Raw genomic sequence first — 27,823 nt, forward strand, 5'->3', positions numbered from 1 at the left:
CTGTATGTAAGGAGATGACCAGTTGGCCGGCTTTCTTTGAGGGTAAACAAATGTATGGTATCCCTATATTTTACAGTACATCAGTATTTTTACACAATTACTTAATTTCAACCTATAGCGCTGTACTTCACTGTGCATAAATCAACCATCTGAGATAGAAATACATGTGATGTGTTGGTGGTTCATAGTAGACAGTAATATAAAATCACAACTCCAAATACAGAATCCTTGCTATGTATTTTAGTTAATGGAATCACGCAGTGTTTAATCACCAGCCATCAATACAATGCATTTGTACTGAACATTTTGAATTATAAACAAAAGTGTCCAGCACTAACAGAAAGGGGGAAAAAATGAACCCACCTATTTTAATCTTATTTAAAGTATCTCAAATATTTTTATGACCGCTATGACATGCTTATGTTGGCTTATTCCATACAGTATAACTTATCTATCACATGAGTATTCTATTTTACAGCTATGGTTGTTTATGGTCTTTAGTTTAGAGTTGTCTTCCCTTGTAAGAAAAATGAATGTAAGTAATCCACAAGATTGATTTCTTTGGATTGTATCCAAATTGCTTCATGTTAAAATGCGTACGAGTGCAAAAAAATATTCTATTTGATTTTAATAGTTGACAGATCCTGAAGCATCTGAGACTGGAATGTCATTTTCTTTGTGTTTACACTTTTATACATCACCTTACGTTTTATGAATATACAAAAATATGTAATGTACAGATGAATAAGAAGATACAAATGTTCACAAATCATTTTCTATCTTTGTCATTTTAATACATTAAAGTGTTGTGACTAAAATTAAGAAAAACCATATAAACATTTCATTTTCCTACAATTATGAGTGACGTGTTTTTTTAAACACCTACATTGAGGAAGTATGCATGTATGCTTAAATATCCATAATAAACAATATTGGGAACTGTTTGAATCACTAGTTACCACTTATGGCCTTTAGGTGGTGCCATGGTCTCTGTACTTCAACACTGAATAAATGTTTTAGGTCCTAAAACAATAAAATATAGGACGTCTATAACGCAGATGTCTACCTTATTAACTTCTTTGAATTACAACACAAATGTATACTCACATCTACTAATCATGGCCTCAAATAAATGTATAAACATACATATAAGTGTGTACCAAAATCTGGCCCTACTAGTTTGTAAAAGCATTGCAAAGCAGATCACAAACACACAAACGATCACATGTTGCACAGGTACACAGCTAAAATTACACAGCCATAACTATTTTGATAACCCAAACAGCATCATGGTATTTAGGCCCAATAATTGCATTCTCTCACTGACAGGGAATGAAATATAAATAACAAACAAGAAATGTTTTAGTACTGAAAATGGTATTAAAATAAGCAGAACTGTAAATACTTGAATCAGTCTGCTTCCTTAAGGAAGCAGGAACCTCTAACTTCCTCCTTACATACGACTCACACACGTCACATAGAATCACACACAGCAAGCAGGTCCTGGTTACAAACAGGCCACACATACATACATACATACATCTCCATACATGCATGGAAATCTAAAGAGTATATCAAATTACAGTAGCAAACCGAAAAGGTGTCAATGGAGATGGTTTAATGTAGTCTTAGTTAAAGGTAGCAGTAACCTTATACAAAGTAATGTAAATATGTGTTATGTATATTTTCACATTCTATTGGATAAAATAACAATTGGAGGTTATCCAATAAATTGGAGCACACATACAAATAAGAGACATAGAAAAAAATCTCTTTATAGAACAATGTGAAATATTCCATGACTAGCCTGTTTCTAAGGTGATGCGGTATCAAGAATACATCTTGACAACTTCTCTTGATCACTTGATGCAAGTTACAACAATTGTTTTTCTAAAAATCTTTAAATTAATCATTCACAAAGCTTCCATATCTTGCAATATTAAAATGTACACAGATTATAACCTACAGTAACCTACAGATTATTGAAACATGCTAGAAAGCAGGCCAAATTAAGACTTTAACAATATTTTTGTTGCTTTTTTAATCCTTGAACTTCAGGAAAACAGTAGCAGTTATCGATCACATATTGATTTAAAAATGAGTCACTTTATGAGGAGAGTTATAAAAACTTATTTTCCAGATATATGCCACATTAATTCTAAGAGTAAACGCCTTATTTAACAACTATTGAATTCCACTATAAAGTGAAATGTGTAAACATGACTAATAAGCTGTATCAGTAAATGTATCACTAAAGCTCTCAGACTAGATCTTCAGCACATATTATTAACTTGTGAAGGGACCCAAAACGTGTGTGCACATGGCTGCTAGCAGAGGGAGAAGCGTCTGGAGTTGATGTTCATCTTTGTGATGCCGATGAGCTTGAGGGGTGTGGAGAGGCTGAATCCAGAGGAGACAGGCACGTCGCACAGCAGGTCCAGCATCTCGTCACGCTCCTCCAGCTCAAACGTAGCATCGTTTAGCATCTTGCGGTGTTGGCTACACGTCTGCTCGATTTTCAGCTTGTTGAGATCACTGTGCAGATGTATTAGCTGGTGGGCCAGCTGCTGGTCCTGCAAGTGCATCTCTCTCTATAGCAGAATGTACATCGTAACAGACAATCATCACAATATTAAATTATGTCAAGCATTTCAGAAAACACATACCGGTATTTAGAGATATTCGAAATTGGTTAAAAGATAATTGTTTATATCTGAGGTACTTGTAGATTCACCATGAATTAGCACCCCCAGCAAAAACACAAACACACACATACATACACACACTATTGTGCTTCCACATACATACACACACTATTGTGCTTCCACATCCTAGCTGTTTTTTTAAAGTACACTACAATCCCTCTATAGTAATCACTGGCCAATTTCTGCCAACAGCATCACTGCTCAGTAACATACTACTCCCCACCCAAAATGAACACTGACGTGTTGGTGGGAAGGCTGTGGGTCCTGAACCGACTGTAGTTCTGTGACATGGACAATGGGGTAAAGGGGTATGGGATGGATAATTGTCAATGGCAACAGGTGAGCTATTCCCCTTACACAGCGTGAATGTGTATCTAAGGGAAAGGATTTTCCAAGAAAGCGGCTGATGAGAATATGTAAACGAACGGTTTGTATGCATGACTCACCAGCTCTTTTCTAAGCCATTCCAAGGTCTCACCTACACTTCCAAACCCTGTCAGGCTCTGAGGGGAATGACTCTGTTCCGGCTGCACAGCACAGCTCAGCGACGACTTCTGCCACCTCAGAGAACTCCAGGCTCGCAGTGGCCCTTCATTGACTGCCACCGCCGAGGCCTCTGGGCCCCTGGCTCTCTGAGTCTCCAGCTGGCTCCTCCAATCCAGGGGGGATGGTCTCTTTGTCTCCAGCTGTAGCTTCTCAGCCAAGGCCTTCAAAGTGGAAAGGTGGTCATTCTGCTTGTCTGGATCATTTGGGGTCTCCAGTGTAGTCTGGGGGACTGGTATTGTCTTCATGGACATTCTGAACAATATAAAGGCTCAAGGAAATGTCTAAAACACATTGATGTCTGCAATAAAAAAGAAGGCATTTAAAACTATCTTAAGTACATAAATTGTATATATCACTAATTCAAGAAGATACAAGTATTTGTTTTTACCTTGGCAATTACTTTTATGGTTTGATATTTTACTTTTTTTGCTGGAGGGTACCCATTTAGGGATAAGTGAGACGTGTACTGATCACCTATAAGAAAACAAACAATTTATGAACTTATATAGTGAAATATTATCCACTAGCTACATATTCTACTTGCATAACAAAAAAATATATTTTTGTACATATGGATCCACCGTGAGGCTTCTTGATATCTGCTGAATGACCTATAGACTTCTAGAAAAGATAAACAATAAATTAGCTACTTATCAAGGACTTGCAGACAATATAACCAAACAAGAATACATAAAGGAATTGTTTCTGGTTTAAAGTATTAGTATTACTATAATTGTAAAAGTATTCATTGATGACACTGTATTAAGAAAAAAAAAATAGATAGAGGCATCATAAACACTGGTTACCTCATGAGTTTTCTGTACGCAAAATAACCTCAGTGTAAACAGTTCGTTGTACGCAGAGTCTTATGACCACCCTATCTATCAGGCTTACAGTTTCCACTGTGGTCAAACAAATTTAGCTGTGTGTGTACAGGGTACAGGTTACAGGAAGACTCATGCCAGCAATGTGTGTGTCTTCACACTTCACAACATTTTCATCACATGAATTGGATCAAGGGAGGAGCTTTAACAGTTTTGTTAAAAACTAAATACACATACTACACATTTAATAACAAATCTACAAAATAAAATGCCCTCGTATATTAGAAAATGTACTGACATTTTTTAGAGTGTTTGGCTGAGCTTTTCTAGGTCCTGAGATGTTCTTGCAGAGAGTGAATAGTGAAGTAGGCCACAGTGTTGCCTGCTAAACTGAGAACCCCCTGAGTCCAGCCCGAGCCATCTCCCTACCCCTCTACATCTCACCTGCTCAGCAACAGGAAAGCTCCTGATCTCAGGACAACTGCCAGTTCCTTAAGCCTTTCCCACCAGCAAGCAAATAGCTAAGCATAACTAAAATATAAACAGGCAACAGGACAACAGGGCTTCTGTAAGACTGGTTTGTTGTTGTATTGTGCAACACACTTGCCAGAAACTATTGAACAATATGATGTAAAATATAGAAATCTTGAATCATGCAGTCATAAATATGCCAAAATAGATTGATTATACAATAACTATTAGCATATTGTGCCCTCTTCGTCATATCCCAAATGAATTTAGTGTTCCATACACCTTTAAATATTTAAAATACAACTATCCTGACATTTGAATTCACTCACAGTCCATCAACACCCAGTAGCAAGACATTCCAAAATACCATGAAGAGAAATACAGAGAGAGAGAGAGAGAGAGAGAGAGAGAGAGAGAGAGAGAGAGAGAGAGAGAGAGAGAGAGAGAGAGAGAGAGAGGCAAGCCATTTACCAACACTGACTACATGCACCACCTGGAATGTTCAAACACTGCCAACATGTAAGAGGAATATGAATAAGACTGAGCTATGTATTTGGTAGGCTGGTTTTACATTTCACAAAACACAATTTAAAAGAATTATCTTTTACATACACGCCCACGCCCACACACCCCGTTGCTCTTCTTCTGATAATATAGCAATGATATAACCTAAACCGAATGCCCCATCGTCTCAGCACAAACTATAACGCCGAATAAAGGAGTGGTTTCTTCCGCATTTCAGAACATAGCATAACGCTTTTGTATTATGCCGCATAGCGGTCTAACTGGCATGCATGGGATAAATGATCAGTTACCTTCAAGATATATTAATGCGGCGTCAACACAGGTGCGCGTCCGCAGTCTCGATAGCACCCAGTACGTTAGACATCACCGCTCAAGCTCATCGGAAGGGAGTGAGGTGGGGGCGTTTATGGGGTCGTTGCCCAAACACATATGAGTAATGCCCCAAAAGATCTCCATCCACGCATTGGGATGGTCATTTAACAGGTAGCTTTTGGCAGACGGGTGCTATTCCTATTAAAATGTTAAAATATACTTGTTTATTTTTCCAACAAATTCCAAATGATGGTATATCCAAAGTATGTGCTATCCCTCAGTTGCTGAAGTGCTTGAGGTAGAACACTAGCTCCACAGCCGAGTGTGTGTCGGCGTCGGCGGGCACCTGCCCCTCCACGAGTGCGCGCATTTGGGGCGCTGACATTTTGCGACTGCTCCATTGGCCTGTTCGTTTATTTACTACGTCACGGAAAGCATATTTTTTGAGGAAGTGAGAAAGTCGGCAGTAGTCAACTGGCTCGGTAGGTAAAGCGACATTCGTTACTCCGTTGTCCGTTCAGCATGATAATATGTCGTAGCTAAACAAACGTGCGGACGAGGCTGTCGTTGCGCTTTCAGTAACAGTTAGGCGAGTGTGTCCGCGTGCGCGTGCTGCGTATGTATTATGACGCTCTCGGTCGCCTAGCTAACGTTAGCGAGGTAACGCACCTAGTTAGCCAGATAACGCTAACTAGCTTGAATGTAAAGTATTATCCGTAATAAATAGTTAGGTAGCTAGCTAGTATGTAGTTTGTTTTATTCTTGTTGAATGGTCCTCCCTCTCATGGTATCAACTAACTTAAACATAGGTTGGCTTCGTTATCTATGTCTAGTTAATTACTTCCTAACTCTAGTGAGAACTTGTTTCATCACTTTACATTAATTTGTTAGAAGACTATCGGGCTAACTTGCTTATTCTTAGCTAGCTACGTGGCTAACTAAGCTAGCAAAGTAAACAATACAGTTCAGATAGCCGGGTAACTGAGCTGACAGCTCACATTGGATTCAGAATAATGTGTGATACTGCCAGTGTTCCCCTTTTTCCGGGATAATGTCCACTTTCGAAAAGATTACTGGTAAAACCGTCATTAATAACAGCTTCTGGAACTGTTGGTTATGTAATGTTAACTCAGAATGAGGACTCCTACTATTCAATTTTTAGTCACACAGTGACTACAAAATCACAGATATTACACCTAATATGTCTTGATGAGTTCTAACAGTTTTACTGATAGAAATGTTTCCCTCCACAGTACAGGAAGCTGTAAGAAGCCTACACATGTTCACAGGATGAATCTCAAGGCTGTTTTATGTGTCCTGGCAGCTTTCTGTGAATCGGTCATCTCTCTAAAGACAGAAAATGGGACGGAGACTGCAAAAGACCCGAACCCTCTACTGATTTTATCATTTGATGGCTTCCGAGCAGACTACCTGAATAAATTCGCTTTTCCTAATCTGCAGAAGTTCTACTCAGATGGTGTTCTTATTAACCAACTTACCAATGTCTTTACTACTAAAACCTTTCCTAACCATTACAGTCTTGCCACTGGACTTTTTGCAGAAAATCATGGTATGTTGGCTAGTCGCATGTATGACCCACGAGTTAAAAAGTCATTCACTCTTCAAAACGATAGTGATCCTTTTTGGTGGAATGAAGCAACGCCAATTTGGGTGTCACTACAGAAATGGGGTTATAAATCAGCAGCTGCTATGTGGCCAGGAACGGACCTGCAGATCCAAAATCACACATCCTCATACTTCCTGAAGTATGACTCAAAGGTGAGCTTCAGGGAGAGACTGGGGAACATTACAAAATGGCTGACCAAAGATGACACTGTAAAGTTTGCAGCTTTGTATTGGGAGGAGCCAGACCGCACAGGACATATTTACGGACCGGAGAACACAACAGAGATGGCCAGGGCACTGAAAGAGGTGGATGACCATGTAGGTCTTCTGATGGAACAGCTGAACCAGACGGGGCTATGGGACCGAATGAATGTTATCATTACTAGTGATCACGGCATGGTCCAGTGCTCCCAAGACAGACTTATTCAACTGAACAAGTGTGTCAATTCCAGCACCTATGTTTTGGTGGATCTTGCACCAGTGACTGCCATCCTCCCTCTCATTGGTTGGTATTAGCCAGTAAAAAGGTGTTATATAATATATAGCTAAATTTGCTATATATAATTTTTATTTTTGTTCATTTTGGTTTATAGAAGTGTCGGATCTGTATGAAAATCTTAGCAACTGCAACGTTCACATGAAGGCTTACCTGAAGGCAGCAATACCTGATAGGCTGCACTACAGAAACAACGACAGGATTCAGCCAATCATCTTGGTGGCTGATGAAGGTTGGACAATTGTCCAGCAGGGCAACCTCAAGCGATGTAAGTGCAGCCTTTGATTTTACAATCAGTTGTTTGTGCTCTGGTGTTTGCACACAGCACTTCATTTTGACACTAATTATACATAATCTTTCTCTTTTGTTTTAATCAGTGGGCGATCATGGCTATGATAACGCTTTACCCAGTATGCACCCATTCTTGGCAGCCCATGGCCCTGCCTTCCGCAAGGGCTATAGGATGAACAGCATTAACAGTGTGGACCTGTACCCCCTCATGTGTCACCTTCTGGGCATCCAAGAGATGCCCAACAACGGCAGCTTCTCTGCCGTGCGGTGCATGCTGCTCAACCAGAAATGCACTGACCTGGCTATGGTTGTGGGTATTGTGATCGGGGTCCTCATAGTCCTCACGACCATCACCTTCCTCTTCAGACTGATGAAGAACAGAGAGCCGTCGGCGTCGCGCCCATTCGCGCGCTTGGAGCTGCAGGAGGATGATGATGATGACCCTTTGCTCGACTGAGCTGCTGAATGAGTTGGAGCAGACGCATGTGCTTACTTGGATAGAGGGCTTTATATGCTGGCTCATTCTCGTCAGGTGAAGATGAGGAAAGTCAGACAAGATGATCATGCATGGAGTTTAGGGGAAAATGACACAATTTGTAGTGGAATTCATAGTAATCTATTGTGCCTCCTTTGTCAAAAGTGGGATAATTGTTGCTTTATTTCAGCAGTATAAAAAAGCCACATATTTCTAGCTATGCATTACAGGAGGTTACTCTGAGTTGGCAGATTGGTTACTAATTTGGTCAGCCATAGTTTCTCCAGCTCTCATAATGGACCAAAAATATCCTGGGGTTTTTTTTTTTTGGTCATTGTACAGGAGGAGTTTGAAGTTACTTTAGGAAAATTGCAGATAAAATAGAGTCATGGTTATAGCAGTATGTGTTGTTTTTTTTCTGAAACATTTTTTCCAGTGCAGATGAATGCCTTGACATTGAACTTTAAGCTTCAACTCGGACAATATTTGAATAATTTGATGCATACCCCAGACAATATGCATTAAAACCTTTGACTGCATAGGCTGATGGTTGGTGTCAGATATACTCACACCACGCACTGAACATTTTGCTTTCTGATGAGACTTATGACTGGTACCTTTTATTTATTCAACAAAATGATTTTTTTGGTGTGCACTGAACTATAATAATGTTTTGTGGCCTTCCAAAGTGATGCCTATTCTGTATTATCTTTCTGTAGATCGAATGTTCTGCAGAGAGCTGAGGTGATATTCTGCTGCAACATGTGCTACAGGGTTATGAACACTGGCCTTTTATATTTGGCCACGTTCCTGGACATAGATTATGCTTGTTTGTGAACTAAATTGCAATCCTAGAATGGTTCACCATTAAAAAGCCTTTTTAGATGAGGCATGCAGTTAATCTGGGGTTTTGAAAACTAGATTTTTGTGTGTTTTGCTGTGTACTGTAAATTAAACATCCTATATTAGGGATTCAGGGAATGTTGTTTTTCTTTACTTCAATCAGAGCTTTTAAATTATATATATGCTATTGATATATAGGATAATGTTTGTTTTGATGTGTCCATTATTAATCATTTAAAGAACATAATAAGCCTTCATAAAATGAATAAGGAATTACTATGGGTGTTTGCCATACTTACATTAATTGAGAAACCTGTTTTGCACTTAGCTCATGATTGTTGTGAGAATGAGAAACGTTTGGTTGTTTCCCAGAAACATCTCTCATTTCATACAATGGTTAATTTTATCATGTAATAGTCTTCCCTCAGTACACTAGTTTTGTAATTCAAAGTATTTGTTTTGAGGACTGTGTAATTGAATCTATGCAAAGGAAGGTGCATAAAAATGCTATGTGTGAACAATAAGGAGATTTGTACGATGTAAAGATTTTATTTCAATTATAGTTATGCATTTTGTTTCTATGCCAACCTCGTTTCTATATTCCTTCATTGGAAGTAACACACTGGTAATAAGGTGATATTTATTTATTTATTTGCCCACTAGAGGTCACTCTTTTGCATTTGTTCAAAATAAATAGCAAAAATGACTTAATGGGTCATTCTGATCAGGTTTCATAGATTCATCCTATAAATCAAGTAATAGTCTTCTTTAATGTATATATATATTCTTTTTCTGAAGGTTGGTCAGAATGAAAAATGGAATGTTGCTTGAAATATCTTTCAAGGTCTTTAATAAATTGACTTTTTTTAAATAGTTGACCTATTTCTTTAAAAATGATTACTCACACAATATATATATATATATATATATATATATATATATATATATATATATATATATATATATATATATATATATATATATATATCTCCATTTAAGTATTAATATGTCTTTGCTCCAGGAGAGAGTTTCCATATCCAAAGAGAAAGATTTGTTTCCAACCTAAGTGCCAGCATTTTCTAACTGTGGTTGGATCACAGTGGATATGGTGTGAGCTGGGAAATGTGGGATTGAGTTAGAAGTCTATATTTAGAGAGGACTGGGTAGAATCTCTGCTCCCTAGACAACCCCCAGCATTTAACCAACCAATGACTCACTATAAATAACCTTTACTCGTACTCCCCCTACAGATTGTCATGTCCATAAATACTGTTGATGAGTATTGTAGATTTCTAACATGCCCTGGACACATCACTTCCTATTTTACATATTACATGCTTCCTGTAATACACAATGCCTTATGTTAATCTATGCATTAAGACCTTCATATTTTTTTTATTTACCAATACAGATTAAACCGGTAACATGCTTTGTAGCTCATGCCGTTCTTAGTACTAAAAATAATTTAGAATTAGCATTTGTTTTTCAAGTCAAACTCTTTACTTGCTTCAGTGTTTGTTTATCAGTTAGTGGTGTGGTGTTTCTCTCGTACCCAAGTATTCCTGACACCTCATATGATCTGGGTGTTCTTGGGCCTCCCCCTCTGGGCCTTCACTGCAGGAGGGTGGAACATCACAGCTCTCAGGGTGACACACTGAATCAGTTCTCACAGAAGGCGCTGAGAAGCGCTCAGTCACTGGCAGTATATACCAGACCCAGGGATAGTGCAGAGGGAGTGGAGGTGACACAGGAGCAGGAGCTGTCAGCTCCTCCCTCTCCTCTGCACTGGCTATTTTTGGCCTGCCTGTGAGAGTCAGAGCACGCTCCCCCTGACAGCTGGCCACAGGGGCCAAATCAGAACCAGCCTGCAGCCGTGTACACTTGTTGCAGGACTGACACCATCTCTTCAGGCAGCCGGGTGGGGGGGGGAAACAGTAAAGTGCGAGCCAGCTCTTTTCCAGTTGAGTAATCGTCCCGCCAAGACCTGAGCTTATCCTGGACTAGCATCTCATCTTCAAAGAAAGCCAGAGTGGGGAAGGGAACGTCAGTACAGTCTGAAACAAAATGACTGACTTGGCCTCGGCAAATGAAGAGGACAAGGATCCCGACATTGAGCTCTTTGTAAAAGTAAGAGTGCTGACAATCTCACTGCAGTCACCGTTACATACCACACGGCTCTGTCCATTTCCTTTAGCTCAGTGGGATTCTGCACGCCACTGCTTGGAGTGCTGTTAAAAACTCCCCATTCTAACAATATTGTGATGTTTCTCGTATGTCCGGCGGTTCAGTGTCTTGGGGTGCTACAGTGGGATCTTAAGTGCTGCTGGTTGCTGGGGTAGATGTGCAGGTGTTTCAATAGCGCTCTTTCTACTCTGCAGACATTCTCCCTCCTTAATTATTTCTCTCTTCCTATCGACACTCCACGCTCTGATTCCTCTGTGTGTGACTGCGAGTCTAAATTACACTAGAGGTAGTTTTTGAGATTTGCTTTATCAAGTTTGATGGAGGGATTTATGTCAATAGTAGATTATGACATCAGTAACAGATTATTGTCATTATTATTGTTAATTTGATTATCTCTGTTATGAGGGTGCTGATGAAAGTGAAGTGACTACTCTGGCTTCCTGGTTATACTGTACCCTTCCAATATCAGATTCACTGCATCTGCTGCATAGTTTGTGCAGGTAGTCTCAGCCCCAGTCTCAATACTTGCTTGCTTAATTTGTTAACTGCATGTATTTAGGGTATCTGTAAATCTACCCATTAACATCACTTGCATAGCTGCTCTGTCAAAAAGGCCAGAAAGTGGATGCTGTTAGTGAATATACTGTCAAAATGACATCCATCTTGTGTATGCCTGGCTGTGGGTGAGACTTTTCAAATGGAAGGTTATGCCTTATTTCCAACTGATTTTGTCTCAGCTAGGCAAAGGATCGTTGGTTCTTTGAATCCCCTAAAATAAGCCTTCAAAATCTAAAGGCTGGGCATTTCAACCTGTTGTGTTAAAGCTGGATTAATTGAAGGGGTTAGGAAAACGTCAGCTTCAAGGTTCTGTTGACAAGTCAGATCCAAACTCTATGGGCTAAGGGCTAATGAGCCAGGTAATGGAATTTCCATCAATAATTTAGCTCAAGCTGAGATCTGATGACCAGATCGTCTTTCCAGCCCAGTTTAATGATGTTAATGAATAGCATGATCTCTTCATTTCAGCTATGGCTATACAGTTGTGATTCTGATTGCTGCTTTGTGTAGTTTTTATACTGGGGCCTTGCTAATTGAAGCTCTATTAGGAGTGACTATTAGAATAAAAGGTCACCTGCAATTCATGAAATATAGAACATGTGTAATAATCTCCTGGCTGGCCCACAATGACTCAATGTTTTATTTTTTTAGCCTTCCCCTCAAGCTTTATTGAATTGTTGTTGTTTAATGGTTAGCTTCACTGTCCCTCAGGCAGGCAGTGATGGGGAGAGCATCGGAAACTGTCCCTTCTCCCAAAGACTCTTCATGATCCTGTGGTTAAAGGGGGTGGTGTTCAATGTCACCACTGTTGATCTGAAAAGGTAATAATGAAAAACAGCAAGTGTGTCCTCAACAACAGACCAATGGACCGCCTGCATTCTGCATGCTCATGCGTTCTTGCAATTAGGATATTCTATGGAGTGAGATTACTGTCGTTAATATAAGAGCGCAAAGATAAGGTTAAATCGAGCAAATGAGACACACTGAGCATGTAAAATAAAAAAATGAGCAAAACCAGTGACAGCGAGAGCAGAGGAACAATACTTGCTTGGCTCATTTCTTGCAGCCCCACGAGCGCTTGACTGTTTTCAGCGTGCGTTTCAGTTCTTTGCTCGCTTCTAAAATTTCTGCTGGCTTGATGATTACAAGAGGAAAAATGTCACAGATCAAGGCTTGATAGATGATTACCTGAACCATCGATTGCAACTGCCAGTGGGCCATGTCGCTACCTAATTTGAACTGGAAACTCGATTTGGACTACGCATGCTCGCAATTGCACGCAACCTCCGATAAATCTTATGGCACAAGCCTTTTTAAACAATAAGACGTCATGGTTAGCTGAAGTTCCACAAATAATAACATTTACCCTCAAAGCCAAAGAAATGTTGCATGTGTTGCAATTGTGAATTAATTCCTTGTGAATCTGAAGTTACAGAGAGTTAGTCACCTAATGTATTTTAGGTACTAATGACCAAAAGAACAAACAAAATTTGAAAATTGTGGGAACATTTCTTGGAATCCAGAAGTAGCTACTACCTAGATGAATGAAAACACTGCATAAATCTATATCTAGCTAGTCACCAACGTAGCGATTGCTACAGTGAAGCCGCATCCTAAACTTTGCTTTGGATGTTTTGCTAATTCCGGCTAGGTTTAACGGCTGACGCATCTGTTAAGTAGCTAGATTAAGTAGTTACAGCTAGCAGACTCCACTTTATCAAAATGAAATCATGCTGATATGTTTCAGTTTAGGATGTGGTTTAGCCATATCACTACGTAGTTAACTAAGTATTTTGGAATGTTGGTTTTTATTGAACAATTGCGGTTGACAAACATTCAACGTTTCTTTGGTTGAGTGGTAAATGTTATCATCTGTGGTACTTTAGTTAACCATGACGTCTAATTGTTTAAAAAGGCTTATCGCTTTTCAATTACGCGCATGCGTAGTTCAATTCGGGTATCCGGTTCAATTCGTGGTGACCCACTGGCAGTTGCAATCGATGGTTCAGGTAATCATCTACCAAGCCTTGATCTGTGACGTATTTCCTCTTGTAATCATGAAGCGAGCAGAAATTTTGGAAGCGAGCAAAATACTGAAACATGAATATTTAACTGAGCAATTATTGTTTCTCTGCTCTCACTGTCATTGTTTTTGCTCGGTTTTCTTGATTTTGTGCTCTCATATTAAAGACAGTAATCTCACTCCATAGATATCTGCCAATATCACAAACTGAGAAGATATAATTTACTTTAAAAACCAAGGTACTTAATACCTTGCAGTGATGTTAGTAAATGCAGTATGTGAGTACCCTCACATCTGAAAATCCAGTGCAGCATTGTTTGCTTTTTGCTGTTTTAGGAAACCCGCCGATCTTCATAATCTGGCCCCTGGAACACACCCGCCTTTCCTCACATTCAATGGAGAAGTGCGGACCGACGTCAACAAGATAGAGGAGTACCTGGAGGACATGCTAGCTCCTCCAAAGTGTGTTCTCAGGCCCAGAGGCATGCGGCTGGGTGTGCTGTGAGAACTGCTTGTGAGGGTTCAGTGATACATTCTTCTGTCTGACATTCTTTCCCTCAAGGTACCCCAAACTAGCTGCAAAGAACAGGGAGTCAAACACAGCAGGAAACGACATCTTTGCAAAGTTCTCTGCGTATGTTAAGAACACAAAACCCGAGGCTAATGCCAGTGAGTGTCATGTCCTGTCTTTGCCAGATTGTGTCTTATTGTTGCCTTTTGGAAACACACTGGTGTTTAGTAATGGCCCTAATGACTTATCCACAGATCAGTTCTCTGTTAAAGGATGGGCAGAATGCCTGTTGCACCATTCAGTAGACGTTTGCCTTTTAAAAATCTGTTTGCCTTGCAGAGCTGGAGAAGGGGCTTCTGAAGGCCTTGAGAAAACTGGACCACTACATGAGCTCCCCTCTACCTGAGGAGATTGATGCTGACAGCATGGAAGAAGAGAAGGGATCCACTCGCAAATTCCTGGATGGCAATGAATTAACCCTAGCAGACTGCAACTTGCTCCCTAAACTGCATGTTGTCAAGGTGAGCGCTCAAACACACTATTTTTGGTGTCCTATTTTTTTCTATCAAACATCAGGAATCCATTTCCATGAGTAGCCCAAGAAACTAATGGAAGAATTCAATATAAGATCCCCAGGGAATTTACCAACTAACAAATTCTCATTTTTAGGTTGTTTCAAAGACATACCGTAACTTTGATATACCAGGGGAGCTCGCGGGAGTGTGGCGATATCTACACAATGCCTACGCACGGGACGAGTTCACCAACACTTGCGCAGCCGACAAGGAGATAGAACTGGCCTACCAAGACGTAGCTAGGAGGCTGGCCAAGTGAAACCTAACTCTAGATCGTATTTCAAGATGCACTAATTGTCATAGACACAACTGCAATGCTGTTTTGGAAAAAAAATGCGGTGTTTCATAAAATATTTACATTTATTTCGTTGAGGATTTTAAGATTTATCAGCTTTTTTTGTGTGAATATTGCCTTTAGGACACCATATTGGACTGGTCCTGTAAATGCCCTAGATAGACAGTTGTCTGGTCTGATGCTGCCTGTGTTCACTTTGCATGATGTTGCCATATTACTCCATGGGTGTAAGTGGCACGAAACCCACATTATCAGCAACTCTGTAATGGGCTTGAGCAAACAACACTGTGCCACTATAATCGTTCGTTTAATATCTCATCTCTGCTATTTCCGATCTCTTTCAGTGCAGAATGTTCGAGGTTAGTTTATACAGTGTTTTTCATTTGCTGCCGCGCTGTTCTGGTCTTTTTTCCTCATATCATCAGTGATGAAGGAACACACCTTTTCAGACTACAGATCAATTAGGCCTAAGCGTTCTCACTCAAAATGAGCCCTGTTAAATGCAATGTTAATTCAGAAATGGGGTTTTTGCTGAAATCCGTTTTTCTGTCTCACACACGGTAGATAAAGGTATTATCACGTCCATGTATTTTGAAGTTTTTAAAAATATTTGTGTAGTTTGCTTTTAATTGGTTTCATTTGTGTTACATTAATCTGTGAACATGTTATAATCTATCAGAATGTAGCCTAAATTGTTTTAATTAGGCCTATATGTAACTTAAGGCTGATTTTTGCAAGTTAATGTGCTTACTTATGTGCTGTTTTTTAATGTTAATTTAAGGAAATAGATTTTGAAACTGGGTAATCGTGTTGGAACAGGATTTTTCTCTCACGAAAAAGGATCAACTAAAAAAAAAAAAACAGCGCCATCTTGTGTTGGAATATTAAAAGTAAAAAGAACAACGTTTTTGTTCTCTAGTCCAGTTTCATGTTGTGTAAGGATTATGTAATTCGTTATTTGCCGTTTTCTAAATGTTTTCTAAAACGTTGTCCACTGGAGTGTCTACACTCAACTAAAATATAGACATAGGGGAATATGATTTATGTATCTCCAAATGTCCTGAGTTAATTGTGAATTTTGGATAGCTCTCAGGTAGCTTGTAACTGGTATTTCGATATTCTAATGTGCTTGGATAAAATCCTCTTCTATTGACAAATAAATTTATTTTTATAACACGTTTTGACAGTTGATATATGTATGCTTGAAAAATTATGTGTCTCACTGCAAATAATCCTCTTGAAATCAATTTCCTTTTTCTTTCTCTTGTACATACTTTTGTACACAAACATCACCTAATCTTGTGCGGATACAGCTTGAATTTAGATTCAACATAATCGTATATGAATTAATATTCTCCGTTTAAATGCCTGTATTTGATAATATTTCCTGCTCTAGGCCGGTCGGCCTGACAGATAAACAACATGGCCGCAGTGTGGCGGGGATCGTGTGGGGTGAAACTGGAGAGGTGGCGCTCCGCCGCGGTATCCCAGGGCACCGTGGCCTCCTGGGCTTTAATTACTGCGCTTCCTGTCGAGGAAGACCTTTCACCAGCTTGGGTCTGTCCAACACGTTTCTTTCACTGGAAATTCAAACCACCTGCATATATGTCTGCAATCTTTATTTGGGGGTGAGGGGTGAGGGGAGGGGGTGCTGTCAAACGTGCACTTGGCTCCTTCTTTGATTACTGAAGCAAGTTTCAGGACGATAAAATGTCCCGCCTCGGGCACGCGCGCAGTCCTTGCGATTCGGTCCGTCACACCACACGTCATCGTTTGGCACTCTAGAGTACGCTGGGCAGAGACACGTCAGAAATATATTTATGATGTGCCAGACTTCTCTTAGCCGAGATAATTTAATCAGTATTGGATACACCAAACGCATTTGATCTTATATTAGACTTTACATCTAAAAACAAGAACTTACCTTTCAAAAGTGATCCAACTATATGCCCTGCCATAGACCATCAGCTAATGTTTATATTTTCAAATGTGTAATTCTCAGGACTATCATATGCCACAGTACTGAAATTCAAATGTTTTCAAAATGACTTTGCAAGGTCCTTGATATGTATTAATATACTACTATAAGAGAAAACATGCCTTAAACTACTCTGTTTCTTTTTCGGTCCACTGTTATACAAGGATTCTGGTTCTTGGCTATGTGGATGGGGGAAGCCCAGATCACTAATGGGCCTCAGTGGTTAAACCCTTTGGTTGCAATCCAGCCCTAAAACCACAGAGGAAATGGGCCGTACATGTCTGTAGCTCACCTTGGATCACATCACCTAGAAAATATAAGATTCTACATGTCTTGTCCAACCCCTGAGGTACAGCAGTATGTTTAGGTTGATCTTGGTGCCTGATTCTACAACTGTATATGCTATGTATGGTGCTGGACTGAGAAAGCTGAAAAAAGAACTTTTGTGATATAGCATCTAAAAATGACAATTAGATCCACGAGTTACAATTAAAGTCTATATTTTCCATTTGACTGTAGCACCCTCTGTTGGGTGTGGAGGAATAATTACACTGTTTCTTCACTCATTGCCTTGAACTCCTAGTGCTTGTGTAGTAGACAGGGTCGTTGTATATGTGCGTTGTAGCAGTTTCTCCAAACTTAAATGGCATCAAAGTGAATGGAATAAAACGACTAGCAGTTCTCACTTCCCACTTGATTTAACTTGTGCAGAAGTGGCAATTCCATTTTCATGGCCCTAAACCTGATCCACATGCAGGATAATCCAAAGCAGAGCCTGTGACAAGGACAGCACCACAGGCCCATGCAAGAGGCATGCCCACCAGCCACAAGCTCAAGTCACTGACTTCACAAGCACGCTGGCCTGTAAAGTTTGTCGTTGATCGAGGGGAACTTGTAGTTCAGTTAGAGGTTTCATTCCAAAAACATTTTTTTTCAGTCTTATAATTATAGAGCTGAAGCAGATTTGGGCAGCCCGGCACAGTATCTCCTGAGATCTTGCTGGATTAGTTACTGAGGGCTGGTTGTGCATCGGTGCCACTGGCCAGGCTCTAAATAATACCAAATGTTTCAGCTTGCCCCTGTTTGAGACTGCAGGGTATGTGTGGGGATAGATTGGTTAGATCTTGATTTAGACTTCAGTGCTGTCCATCTGCACCTCATAGAAAGATCCAAGAAGTTTCATGTTTTATGGTGGAAAATTAGATGTGTTCGTTTCGAGTGTGTATGTGATGGCATTCCGTATTGTTTGCATTGGTAAAAATATTTTTTGTTCGCTGCCAGGCTGAATGTTTGGATTTTCAGGAGCAATATATAGCCTTTCACTATCAACACCATGTTTCCATATCTCTTTGAAGCACTAAAGGCTAGATACCACCCTTACTTCACAATACCCGATTCTGACCTTGGGCCATATGATTTGGGATAGTGTTAGTCCTATACATTTTTTATGTGAGTTCTTATATATCTTTTTACTCTTTTGATTTACAACTTGTTTATCAGTGTTGCTTATCAAAAGGTAAACTCAGAAACCTCTTCACAGGGGTATCTAGAGTGGCTAAAGAATGCCACATGTGTGAAATAAGGCTCAGCAAATGCAAAATACCTGCCACTAACTTGCACTAAATCACTCATATGCACACACACACACACACCCAGGACACTGTGGAATAGGTCTTTCATGGCTACGTCCTAGCCTGCTTTGAGGAGAGGTCTGGGGTGCTGGAGTGCTGGCCGTGGGACGCTCTGGCCATGGCAGATTGAGAGGGTGATTCCGACGGGCAGCGACAGTGTCACTCTCAGACATGTGTGTTTGTTTAGCTTTTGGCACCACGCTGCTTCCACTGAGGTGTCAGAACCGGGCCTCACTTCTGTTTTGCACATCGTTCTTTTTCTTTTTTCAACCTTGGCGTGAGCGTGCTTCTGTGAATGAAGGGAGAGTAATGACATGCTGAGGTGTGCGAGTAGGGGGGAAGTGTTGCGCACTGACGGGTGGATGGGTGTCGGGATGCAGGTGTACAGGTTGGAAGGACATCACTGTTCTCTGCCAGCAATTCTGGTCACTCCAGAAGGACTCCTTCCCCACAGCAGAATCTTACTGTATGGAAGTATTAACATAGCTAAAACCATTAATAAATACTATGACATAATATGGCGATAATATGTAAAATCTTTTAATGACTGATTTCAAATATTGCGATTTTGTTTTGTCTCTGGGAACACTGAACATAAGAATTTAGGCATCAAACATGATGTAAACATACTTAAACATAACCTATTATTTAAACTCTATTTAGTGCTCTGAGAGCCTTCTAAATGGAGTTATGGAGTTGTAATAGAACAATGCAAGCATGTAACCCAAGAAAGCAATTTGATTTGATCCTGGCTCAGGAACGAATCAAATTGCTCTCAAGTCATTTTTCCTTCCTTTTTGATTGGGCACAGTGCATGTTGTTACCCAATCAGGATTGGCTTGATTCCAAAACGGAACCAGATCTAATGCAGACGTCACCATGGAATTCATAACCACAGGTTTACAGGTTCTATTTGTAGTACCTTGTTAACTGTAGGTATATAATATACCAACATTTTCTTTGTTGTCTGGTTTTGAGAGACATATCTTCCTGGGCTGTGATGATATGGCCATTATTACAATGGATTAAAATTTGACAGATATACCTGCTTATTATTGGTTTTCACTTACCTTCTACATGACACCAAAAACGACATTTCTTTACAGGCCCTTATTAGAATAACAGTTAATGTTACTTCTTTCAAGGTGGTTCTGTTAACTGGGGTTTCAGTGACATTTAATAAGCTATATAATAATCTTTTAAAATCTGTTAACAATATCCACAAGAGGGCAGTATTTCTTGCTTTTACAGACTTACTTGTGAAGCATGAGATGTCCTTGAACCGTCATCTTTATAGTCCTCATATAAAAAAAGTTTTCCCTTTTCTTTATTCGACATCTGCGTTGAAACCTTTTTTGACTTGCTGAAACTGCTGCAAACTCAACTTAATCACGCCTCGTGCACGTATCATTTCAGACACCGCGGATTAGTTGCTCTCTGATCAAATGGGCGATGTTCTCGCCGCGCACGAGCATCGTGCTCAGTTGCGCTCGCGACCCGACGTGCTGTAAGTGTTTAGTGACTCCGCGTTGCCGCCCTCCTTACTCCCCTGAGCTTCACACTTCATTTGTCCGGATCCCTCCCTGTGGCAGCAAATATTTCACCAGCACCGGCCGCTGCGCTGCCAGCATAAATCACTGGGTCGACGATCCCGTCTGCAGTCCTTAGACAGCCCAGGGACACCGAGGGGCTCTATTTTCAGACGTACCACGAAAAGTAGGGCCGGCAGGTTTGGGCCGCACCCCCTGTAAAAGGCGTTTGGGCATTGTCGTTGGCACGTGGCCAGCGGGCTTGGGACGGCACAAGGCAGAATGTGATTGCTTGTGAAATGATTTGGAGCGACCAGGGGTTTAGGTATATGAGAAATGACTGACCCTCACAACACGCAGTGAAACCAGAGCCCTCGTATTTCAACCGAAGAGAAATATAGGAAATGATGCGTAAATCAGTGCTTCTAAAATAAAGACGGAGATGTGAGCAAGAAAACACAGAGGTTCTGTTGGTTTGGACACCACAGCTCTTGGCAGTTGTCGTAGTCGGATTCATTTATCATATGGTCTTTTCACTTTTTCACTCAGATTCATGACCTGATGTCCATTATGTTGAAATGCTCTTGCATTGGGAGTGCCTTTGATAGACTACACACCATCACACTACAATATTGCTCACGAACAACGATTCAATACAGTCTACAAAAATTATATATATATATATATATATATATATATATATATATATATATATATATATATATATATATATATATATATAATCCTATATATTTTTTTGTACTGAAATATACAACATGAAGAGAGCCATGTGTTGGAGTAATGCTTAACCCAATGCTACAAATAATTCTCAATTGCTTATAACCTATTACTATATATTTTTTGTAATTGTATCTATTAGCAGGTAGTATTACAAAAGCCATTGAGTTTCTACACTGATGTGATCCAAGCCAGATCCCAGCAGAGATTTAGGGTGTTTGCATTCATTGGCATGGTGGCTTAAATGGCCGTTGGTACAGCTCTAGACAAACAGTCTGTGATGTGTTTAAAAACCTCTCTGCATTTACTGACCCTTTTCATCTAACGAATCAGTCTGTGTTAATCATCACATGACACACAACGGTCCATTTGTACTTCACATCCTGAATGTTATGAAAGTCTTTGGTGGAAATTTACAATATAGCAAATGCGTCTGACTGAGTGACAAGACATCTTCTGGAGACTTATGGAGATATGGATCTGTGTGCACTCCGCATCAGCAAAACATACTGAGATAAACTTCATTCAACAAACATACTCAGTGAATATTAATATTTCTCTTTGTAGGAAATCAGAATCAGAGCTGAGCAGTGGGCCCTGGGGACGGGAGCGTTCGCCTGCCCTACGATCGCCATTAGAGATGTGTAAAGAGCCCGATTCATGTTTCACATGTCTGACTGGGAATGTTAATGTGAAACGCAGCTCTGTTGTGCACGTGTTTCTTAGAAAAGAATCCCTGCAAAACTGCTCTCAACCAAACAAAGGTCATCTCAACATCAGGTAAACGCTATAGGCTTCAGTTCAATGAATCGTCAGCAACAGAACGTCAGCTGACATTCTATATGGAACGTCACATTCTGGAATAATCATGACTTATGACACACTGGATGAGCATAAGACTGCAGCCTAATGGACTGCATACGACTGCTGCCTTTAGATAACCATGGGGGGGATACCAGGAATACTTGCACAATATTCAGATCTGGTGCCTAAGGGAATGTTATTCTTAGTAAAAATTAAAGTAGTTCTTGCACTCCCCTCAGTGATTTCAGCACCACTCCACTTTTAGGTAGGAAGCACCTGCTGTCTGCTCACATTTAGTACTTGTGCAGATGAATTCTGCAGTTGATCGAGGATAATATACCTCTTTCATTCTGTGACGGAGACCATCAACTTAAGTTTAATGTGTGTTCTGGCTTCTCTGTCAGAGAGCTGGCTCTTTGGTCCAGTGTTCAGAACTCGTATTTACCTCCTAATGGACCCGATGTTCAAGCCCTGGGTTGTGTGGCTGCTTTAAGCCTTTGTCACACAGCCTGTCAGTGTCCTCAGGACATTGATTGCCTCATAACTTCACTGACGTTTCCTCTCCAGAGAAGGGGGGGGGGGGGGGGGGGGGTGAGTTGGAACCGCATGTAGTCTGCATATTTTAACAAAATGCATTTTTATTCTCCAAGACCAATGATACAATCATTAGAAATGTTCAACAATCTCACAATTTTTACAGGATTGTTAGTCCCACAGAATCTGCTGAAAGTTTCACAAATTAATCAAACAAATGAATAATGTGAGACAGCAAACAAGGATGACTGACCAATTAAACAACGATCTGTACAGTATGTGCATAGAAAGCAATCTTGAAAGTAAACAAATCATGTTCCGCAGCAGTTTACAAACTTAACATTTATGAAGGTTAATCAAAACAATGTACATTTATGTATAAAATTGTGAAGGGTTTATTTCCAGAATAATACATACAAAACACTGTATTTGAGTGACATGTTCTAACGTGATGTTAGAGGAGTATGAGATGCTGTGTGGAAGCGTTTCTATTGCTGTTCTCTGCTGGCTGGTTTGCTGCTGAATTCTCTACACTGGAAAAAAAAATGCTAAAGGTTTAAATTTGTAGAGGATCTACAAAAAAATAGCACAACTTGTTAAAAGTCCTCATGTTCTCCCAGCTTACAGGCCTTTTCTTAGCTTGCTTAATTTGAAGGGAACATTCTTATTTGGTTATTTATGAAACATAAGTGACCCACAAAGACCTTGACGCTATAAGCCCCACCAATCACTTGAAAATATAAAACATAAAAAATTGTGGAGTGAAATTCAGCAGTGAGTTTGTAGACCACAGCCTGTGATGAACGTTCCCCATAAGCCATTTATAAAGCTGAGGACTCTGACAGAGCCTTGGGTTTGTCAGCTGTTTGACGCAAACCCTTAACTATCCAAAATCACTCGTAAGACTTTGGCTTTGAGATGTAACCAAAACACATCATTCAGACAGACCAAGTCATTCGTTTTTTTTGGTTATATTAAACTCTGCCATAAAGCAGTTGTTACAAATAACAGTGCACAGGCTCTTAACGTTCTCTCGCCATTTTGTAAACATGTTTGCACTCATCACAGCCAAACGACAACATTTAAAGAAAGCATGTACTCCAAGTGAATGGCAGGTGCTGGGAAGGCGTGTGGTCACTCTGGGGTAGAGTGTCATCACTGCAGCCCACACCGGCCCTGTCAAGCAGGCTACTATTACGACCACTCACAACCATGGGCAGTTCAGCTGTTCAGATGATAGCCTCCCTTGTCCTCAACACATTAGGCTTCATTCATTAGAAAAGAAAACAAAAAAGCCGAAAGAACATAAAAGAAGTGCTTTGCTTCAGATAAAATAAAGAAAACAAAACAAAAGCATCGGGTCCCCAGGGTGCTGCCTGCAGCCTCTTAAGTTACAATTAAGAATGAAGTACCACATGTTGCCTGAATCCAAAACCATACACACACATATTCGAAGACCTTGATTAAAACTTGTAAAAAATTACACCTTTACAAATATAAAACTGGTGACATTTTTTGCAGATCTCTTAGAAAGAAATCTATCTTGACACATAACGGTTCGTCAAGCAATAAATAAATCAACAATTAGAGACAGAAATGGTAGATGGTCTTTGTGTAAATTAATGGTATTAAGTAATTTAGATAATTGGAAAAAGCCTCTATGTCTGCATGTTCTAAAGACAAAGTTTGCATTATGAAATATAACATCTTCAAATCTTCATATCTAATACAGACATTCTTCCCTCGTTTGTCTTCTAATGAATCACCTGGAATTACTGAAATGCATTTCACTCAACACCACATTACATTTGTGAGGTGTGGAAGAGTGGAGTTACAAAATAAACATCAGAGACACAATCACTGATAATAATCTCCGAGGTTGCATAGTGCTCACCTGACTTCACAAGTACACAGTTAATAGTCCAGTTTAAGAATTACAGGCTGATCACACAGATGAATTGTGTACATGTACTGAGTCTGTAAGACTGAAAGACTTATTGCATTCATAAGGGCAGGACTGATGTAAACTAAAAGAACATTAACTGTAGTGTTAACAGGCACTCAGATGTGAACACAGCTCCACGTGAACACGGGAAGACAGAGGCTCCTCCTGCATGCTGCTGGTCTTAATCAACAACACCGTTAAATAGCAAAAGACATTTCAAATAAATTAACTTGATAAACATTAGATACAAAGTCAGGAAAAGGACTGAGAGTGGAATATGCCACATATGTGTAAATAGTCAGTTCCCTCAGTTCAGGTCTTGGTATCTTTTGCAAGTGCTCTGCATTTTTAGTCCAATCGTCCTTCCCAATCCCACTGCGTTCTATGGATAAAAACCCCAAAACAACTGAGATACATTGAATCTGACCACAGAGTCTGACTACTGCATGAGCTCTTTCCTTCATTGTTTACATACTGGATATTTGGTTGTCTTACAATAATGATAAAACATATTTTAAATTACTAATGAGTAAATATACAGTTAAGTTATTAATTGTCCTCAAAATATTATTCAAGCGTTTAAAAATTTTGTCCCACTAACCACTTTGCATAATTTAAATTTATATGGCTTATATCGTTTCTTATTCAGTACCACATGTGCTACAATTTTATACATAAATTAATAAGTTCAAAGGGCTTATACAAAGTCACCAGGTACTGTCTAAAATAGCTGACCTCTTGCATAAATAAAAGAAACCAAAAAGATTTTCAGTGTTAAAAAAAAATTGCTAAATTTGCTAAATTATACTGAGTTAGTATGAAAATAATCTCAGTCAAAAGTCTGGAAGACGACCTAATACAATAGAAGTTCTTCTCTATGCCAGTTAAACTCAGTGACGGAGTGCGTGTGCACTGGTTGTGCAGTGGAATGTCAGATAGCTCAAAAAATAATGCCTTGTTTCATTCCCTGTAAGGACACTCTCCAAGTTATAGATACACTGCTTTGTGTGTGGTAGACTCTGAAATCGTGATTCCTCAAAACCTTTTTTTTTTTGGGCTTGAGAGACCATTTCTGTGAAGACACTCATCGCTGAGCTTAGCTCCCAAACGGCTCCCCGGACGCAGGCGGTGCTCAGTACGGCCGCCACACGGACTCGTCCATCCTGCCGCTGGAGTTGAGCACGGTGGGCGAGCTGCTGTGGCTCCCGTCGGCCTCCCCGGCCTCGTTCTGGCCGCCCAGGTTGGGGTTGATGAGGGAGCCGCTGGAGGAGGCGCTGGAGCAGGCGGGGGGCATACGCGAGGGCGAGCGCTCCCCTCCGGGCACCATGGAGAACTGGTAGGAGCCGGAGGACGCCCCGTAGTAGAGGTAAGGGGTGCTGCTGGTCTGGAAGGGCCCGCTCTGGTTCTGGGTGGAGCCGGGGTAGGGTGGCGGCAGGTAGGTGTGGTAGTGGGTGGTGGTGGACATGCCCAGGGTCATGGCGGATGTGGCGGGGGTCGGCGTGTAGGTGAACGTCGCTGGATAGTGCATGCGAGGGCCCGGAAAGCGACTCTCCGTCAGAGAGGACAGGCTGGGGAACTGACGCTCGAACTGGCGCGGATCAGCCGCAAAATGGCTCAGATCAGACGTACCTGAGGGCGGAAAATTTCAGCTTTGCTCAGTAGAAAATTCAGCTATGTTCAGTAGAACACAAAATTTTGTTCAATAGTGTTTTTTTTTAAACCACATGTGCTGAACACATTTGTACGACAACCTATATTTGACTTTTAGCTTGAACAAAAGGGGGCGCTGTGAAGCATCACTTTTTATCTGTACTCTATGGACGCCAGACTTCTCCCGTGTTATCTAACACAAAACCTCACAAAAGAATGCTTTATCTTTGAATGGTACATTTCCTGAATTTGGGTGATGAACTCCAAATGTCAAAACAAATATGGTAATTTAACTGCATAATGTTATCATCACAATCACCTGAAAACCTGTTCACAGGTAATCACTCTCCACGCTCCCTCATCTCCCAAGACAGCTACAAACATTAAAGCTCTTAACTGCCTGCTATTACCACTAACTCGCTAAAACAACACAAAGATCTGCCTTGTTAACACCTATGCGTTTCTCGATTGCTGTACAGGGAAATAATCTCCCACATCATCTGTTGCAGAGCAAGATGACCTGCCATATTCCAGGATGTGTGTGTGTGTGTGTGTGTGTGTGTGTGTGTGTGTGTGTGTGTGTGAGTTTGTTGTGTGTGTTCTTAGTGTACACACACACACATACATTTGTGGAAAAAAAAAATCAAAGAGGAAATAATGGCAGTGTACAGCGGCCGCACACATGGAAGCAGTTTGAGGGCAAAACTGTTTCCACGGGATGCATAATGAGAGGCCTCAGATGTAGTGGCACGTCTGCCATTAGCCAGAGAGAAGTGGCAGACCTGCTCTCTCCTTCGCCTGGCTTCCCCAACAATGCTAAACCCCTCATGGCCCATGGCTCACACAGCAATGGAGCAGCCTGGCACAAACGCTGAAAACGACGCCCCCGTGCCTCCTGCCCCTCGTGCCTCCTGCCCCCCGTCATCACCCGGCTTCCCCGCGTCCCGTGCACCTCCGTCACGCTCCGCTCGCCCCATCGTGTCCTCGCCAACGACGCTGCAGTCTGGCTGTGTGAGCTCATCTCTTCTCTGGCTCCTTGGCCGGGTGGAGGGGGGGGGGGGGGGGGGGGGGGGCGCTGGCAAGACGACGCCCCTCTGTCTGCGTACCAATGAGTGACGGGCTGGCACGCACAGCACCACACGTGTGGCCAATTATGCGCACGTCGGGTCTCTGCACTGTCAGCCCTGTGCTGCTTCAACTCTAAAGGAAATACTAGTCTGAGGACAATGCAATACAGAATGCCACCAGTGATCTTATGCATCCTTGCCACATCCTTGAAGAATTATGCTATAAACCTTTGGAAACGAGTCTGATGTCTTCTGCTTAATGAAATGAAATGATCCTTTACTGAAACTCTGGAGACCATCTTCACATACCACAGGATTTTAAACATCACTTTACTAAACACAGTATATGCTTTTGTGAGTCTCTTGGCCTAAAGATCTCAGAGGTGGTACAAGCACCACTATGTCACACAAGTTATCCACTAGTAGGCCAAGAAGACCACGAACACATCCAGACGCAGCATATAAAACACCCAACTGTGACAGACCGTTCATAGCTTATTCTCCTTATTCTTGTTCATCTTCTCTGTCACTGGGGCCGCGTTGCTTTGCTGAAGGAATAAAGAGGCCGACTGTAACGTGAGACAGTGAAGGAGGAGAGAAGGACAGAACGGGCCAGCTGCTAGGAACACGCTGTACGGGGACGGCCCCCTTCCTACAGAGGGACAGGCACAGCTCATCAAAGCAAGA

At 40.9% G+C, this 27,823-nt stretch overlaps 4 protein-coding genes across 13 annotated transcripts in view; 2 read left to right on the forward strand and 2 right to left on the reverse strand.

The window, feature by feature from the left end:
• Window positions 1–410: 410 nt before the first annotated feature.
• fam167aa (family with sequence similarity 167 member Aa) lies at window positions 411–5,875 on the reverse strand. 5 transcript variants are annotated; one of them, XM_076979122.1, is made up of 6 exons: window positions 5,018–5,341; window positions 4,058–4,173; window positions 3,821–3,872; window positions 3,640–3,725; window positions 3,152–3,549; window positions 411–2,591 (listed from the first exon to the last, which is right to left on the reverse strand). In XM_076979122.1, the coding sequence occupies exons 5-6, from the start codon at window positions 3,500–3,502 to the stop codon at window positions 2,328–2,330; spliced, it is 615 nt and encodes a 204-aa protein (XP_076835237.1). In that variant the 5' UTR covers window positions 3,503–3,549; window positions 3,640–3,725; window positions 3,821–3,872; window positions 4,058–4,173; window positions 5,018–5,341; the 3' UTR covers window positions 411–2,327. The 5 variants fall into 5 exon arrangements, with proteins under 5 accessions (XP_076835237.1, XP_076835238.1, XP_076835239.1 ...); XM_076979123.1 differs by lacking the exon at window positions 4,058–4,173 and adding an exon at window positions 4,520–4,606; XM_076979124.1 differs by lacking the exon at window positions 4,058–4,173.
• Window positions 5,717–8,810, forward strand: enpp4 (ectonucleotide pyrophosphatase/phosphodiesterase 4). Of its 2 annotated transcripts, none has more exons than XM_076979117.1 (4): window positions 5,717–5,865; window positions 6,637–7,514; window positions 7,603–7,773; window positions 7,883–8,810. In XM_076979117.1, exons 2-4 carry the CDS (start codon window positions 6,674–6,676, stop codon window positions 8,251–8,253), a joined length of 1,383 nt encoding a protein of 460 aa, XP_076835232.1. In that variant the 5' UTR covers window positions 5,717–5,865; window positions 6,637–6,673; the 3' UTR covers window positions 8,254–8,810. The 2 variants fall into 2 exon arrangements, with proteins under 2 accessions (XP_076835232.1, XP_076835233.1); XM_076979118.1 differs by lacking the exon at window positions 5,717–5,865 and adding an exon at window positions 5,900–6,043.
• A 2,059-nt stretch (window positions 8,811–10,869) lies between these two features.
• clic5a (chloride intracellular channel 5a) lies at window positions 10,870–16,181 on the forward strand. Of its 2 annotated transcripts, none has more exons than XM_076978794.1 (6): window positions 10,870–11,241; window positions 12,552–12,677; window positions 14,216–14,341; window positions 14,442–14,548; window positions 14,730–14,911; window positions 15,060–16,181. In XM_076978794.1, exons 2-6 carry the CDS (start codon window positions 12,622–12,624, stop codon window positions 15,222–15,224), a joined length of 636 nt encoding a protein of 211 aa, XP_076834909.1. In that variant the 5' UTR covers window positions 10,870–11,241; window positions 12,552–12,621; the 3' UTR covers window positions 15,225–16,181. The 2 variants fall into 2 exon arrangements, with proteins under 2 accessions (XP_076834909.1, XP_076834908.1); XM_076978793.1 differs by having other exon boundaries at window positions 10,875–11,241; window positions 12,568–12,677.
• Window positions 16,182–25,418: 9,237 nt separating this feature from the next.
• The window catches only part of runx2a (RUNX family transcription factor 2a), a 35,294-nt gene continuing 32,889 nt past the window's right edge, over window positions 25,419–27,823 (reverse strand). For all 4 annotated transcript variants that reach the window (XM_076979246.1, XM_076979244.1, XM_076979245.1 and 1 more), the window contains one exon: window positions 25,419–26,048. In XM_076979246.1, coding sequence (XP_076835361.1) covers window positions 25,552–26,048 — 497 coding nt within the window. In that variant the 3' untranslated portion in view covers window positions 25,419–25,551. The remainder of the gene's footprint in view (window positions 26,049–27,823) is intronic.

Source organism: Brachyhypopomus gauderio, chromosome 17 (genome assembly GCF_052324685.1).
Source record: "Brachyhypopomus gauderio isolate BG-103 chromosome 17, BGAUD_0.2, whole genome shotgun sequence".
In the NCBI taxonomy this organism is placed as follows: domain Eukaryota; kingdom Metazoa; phylum Chordata; class Actinopteri; order Gymnotiformes; family Hypopomidae; genus Brachyhypopomus; species Brachyhypopomus gauderio.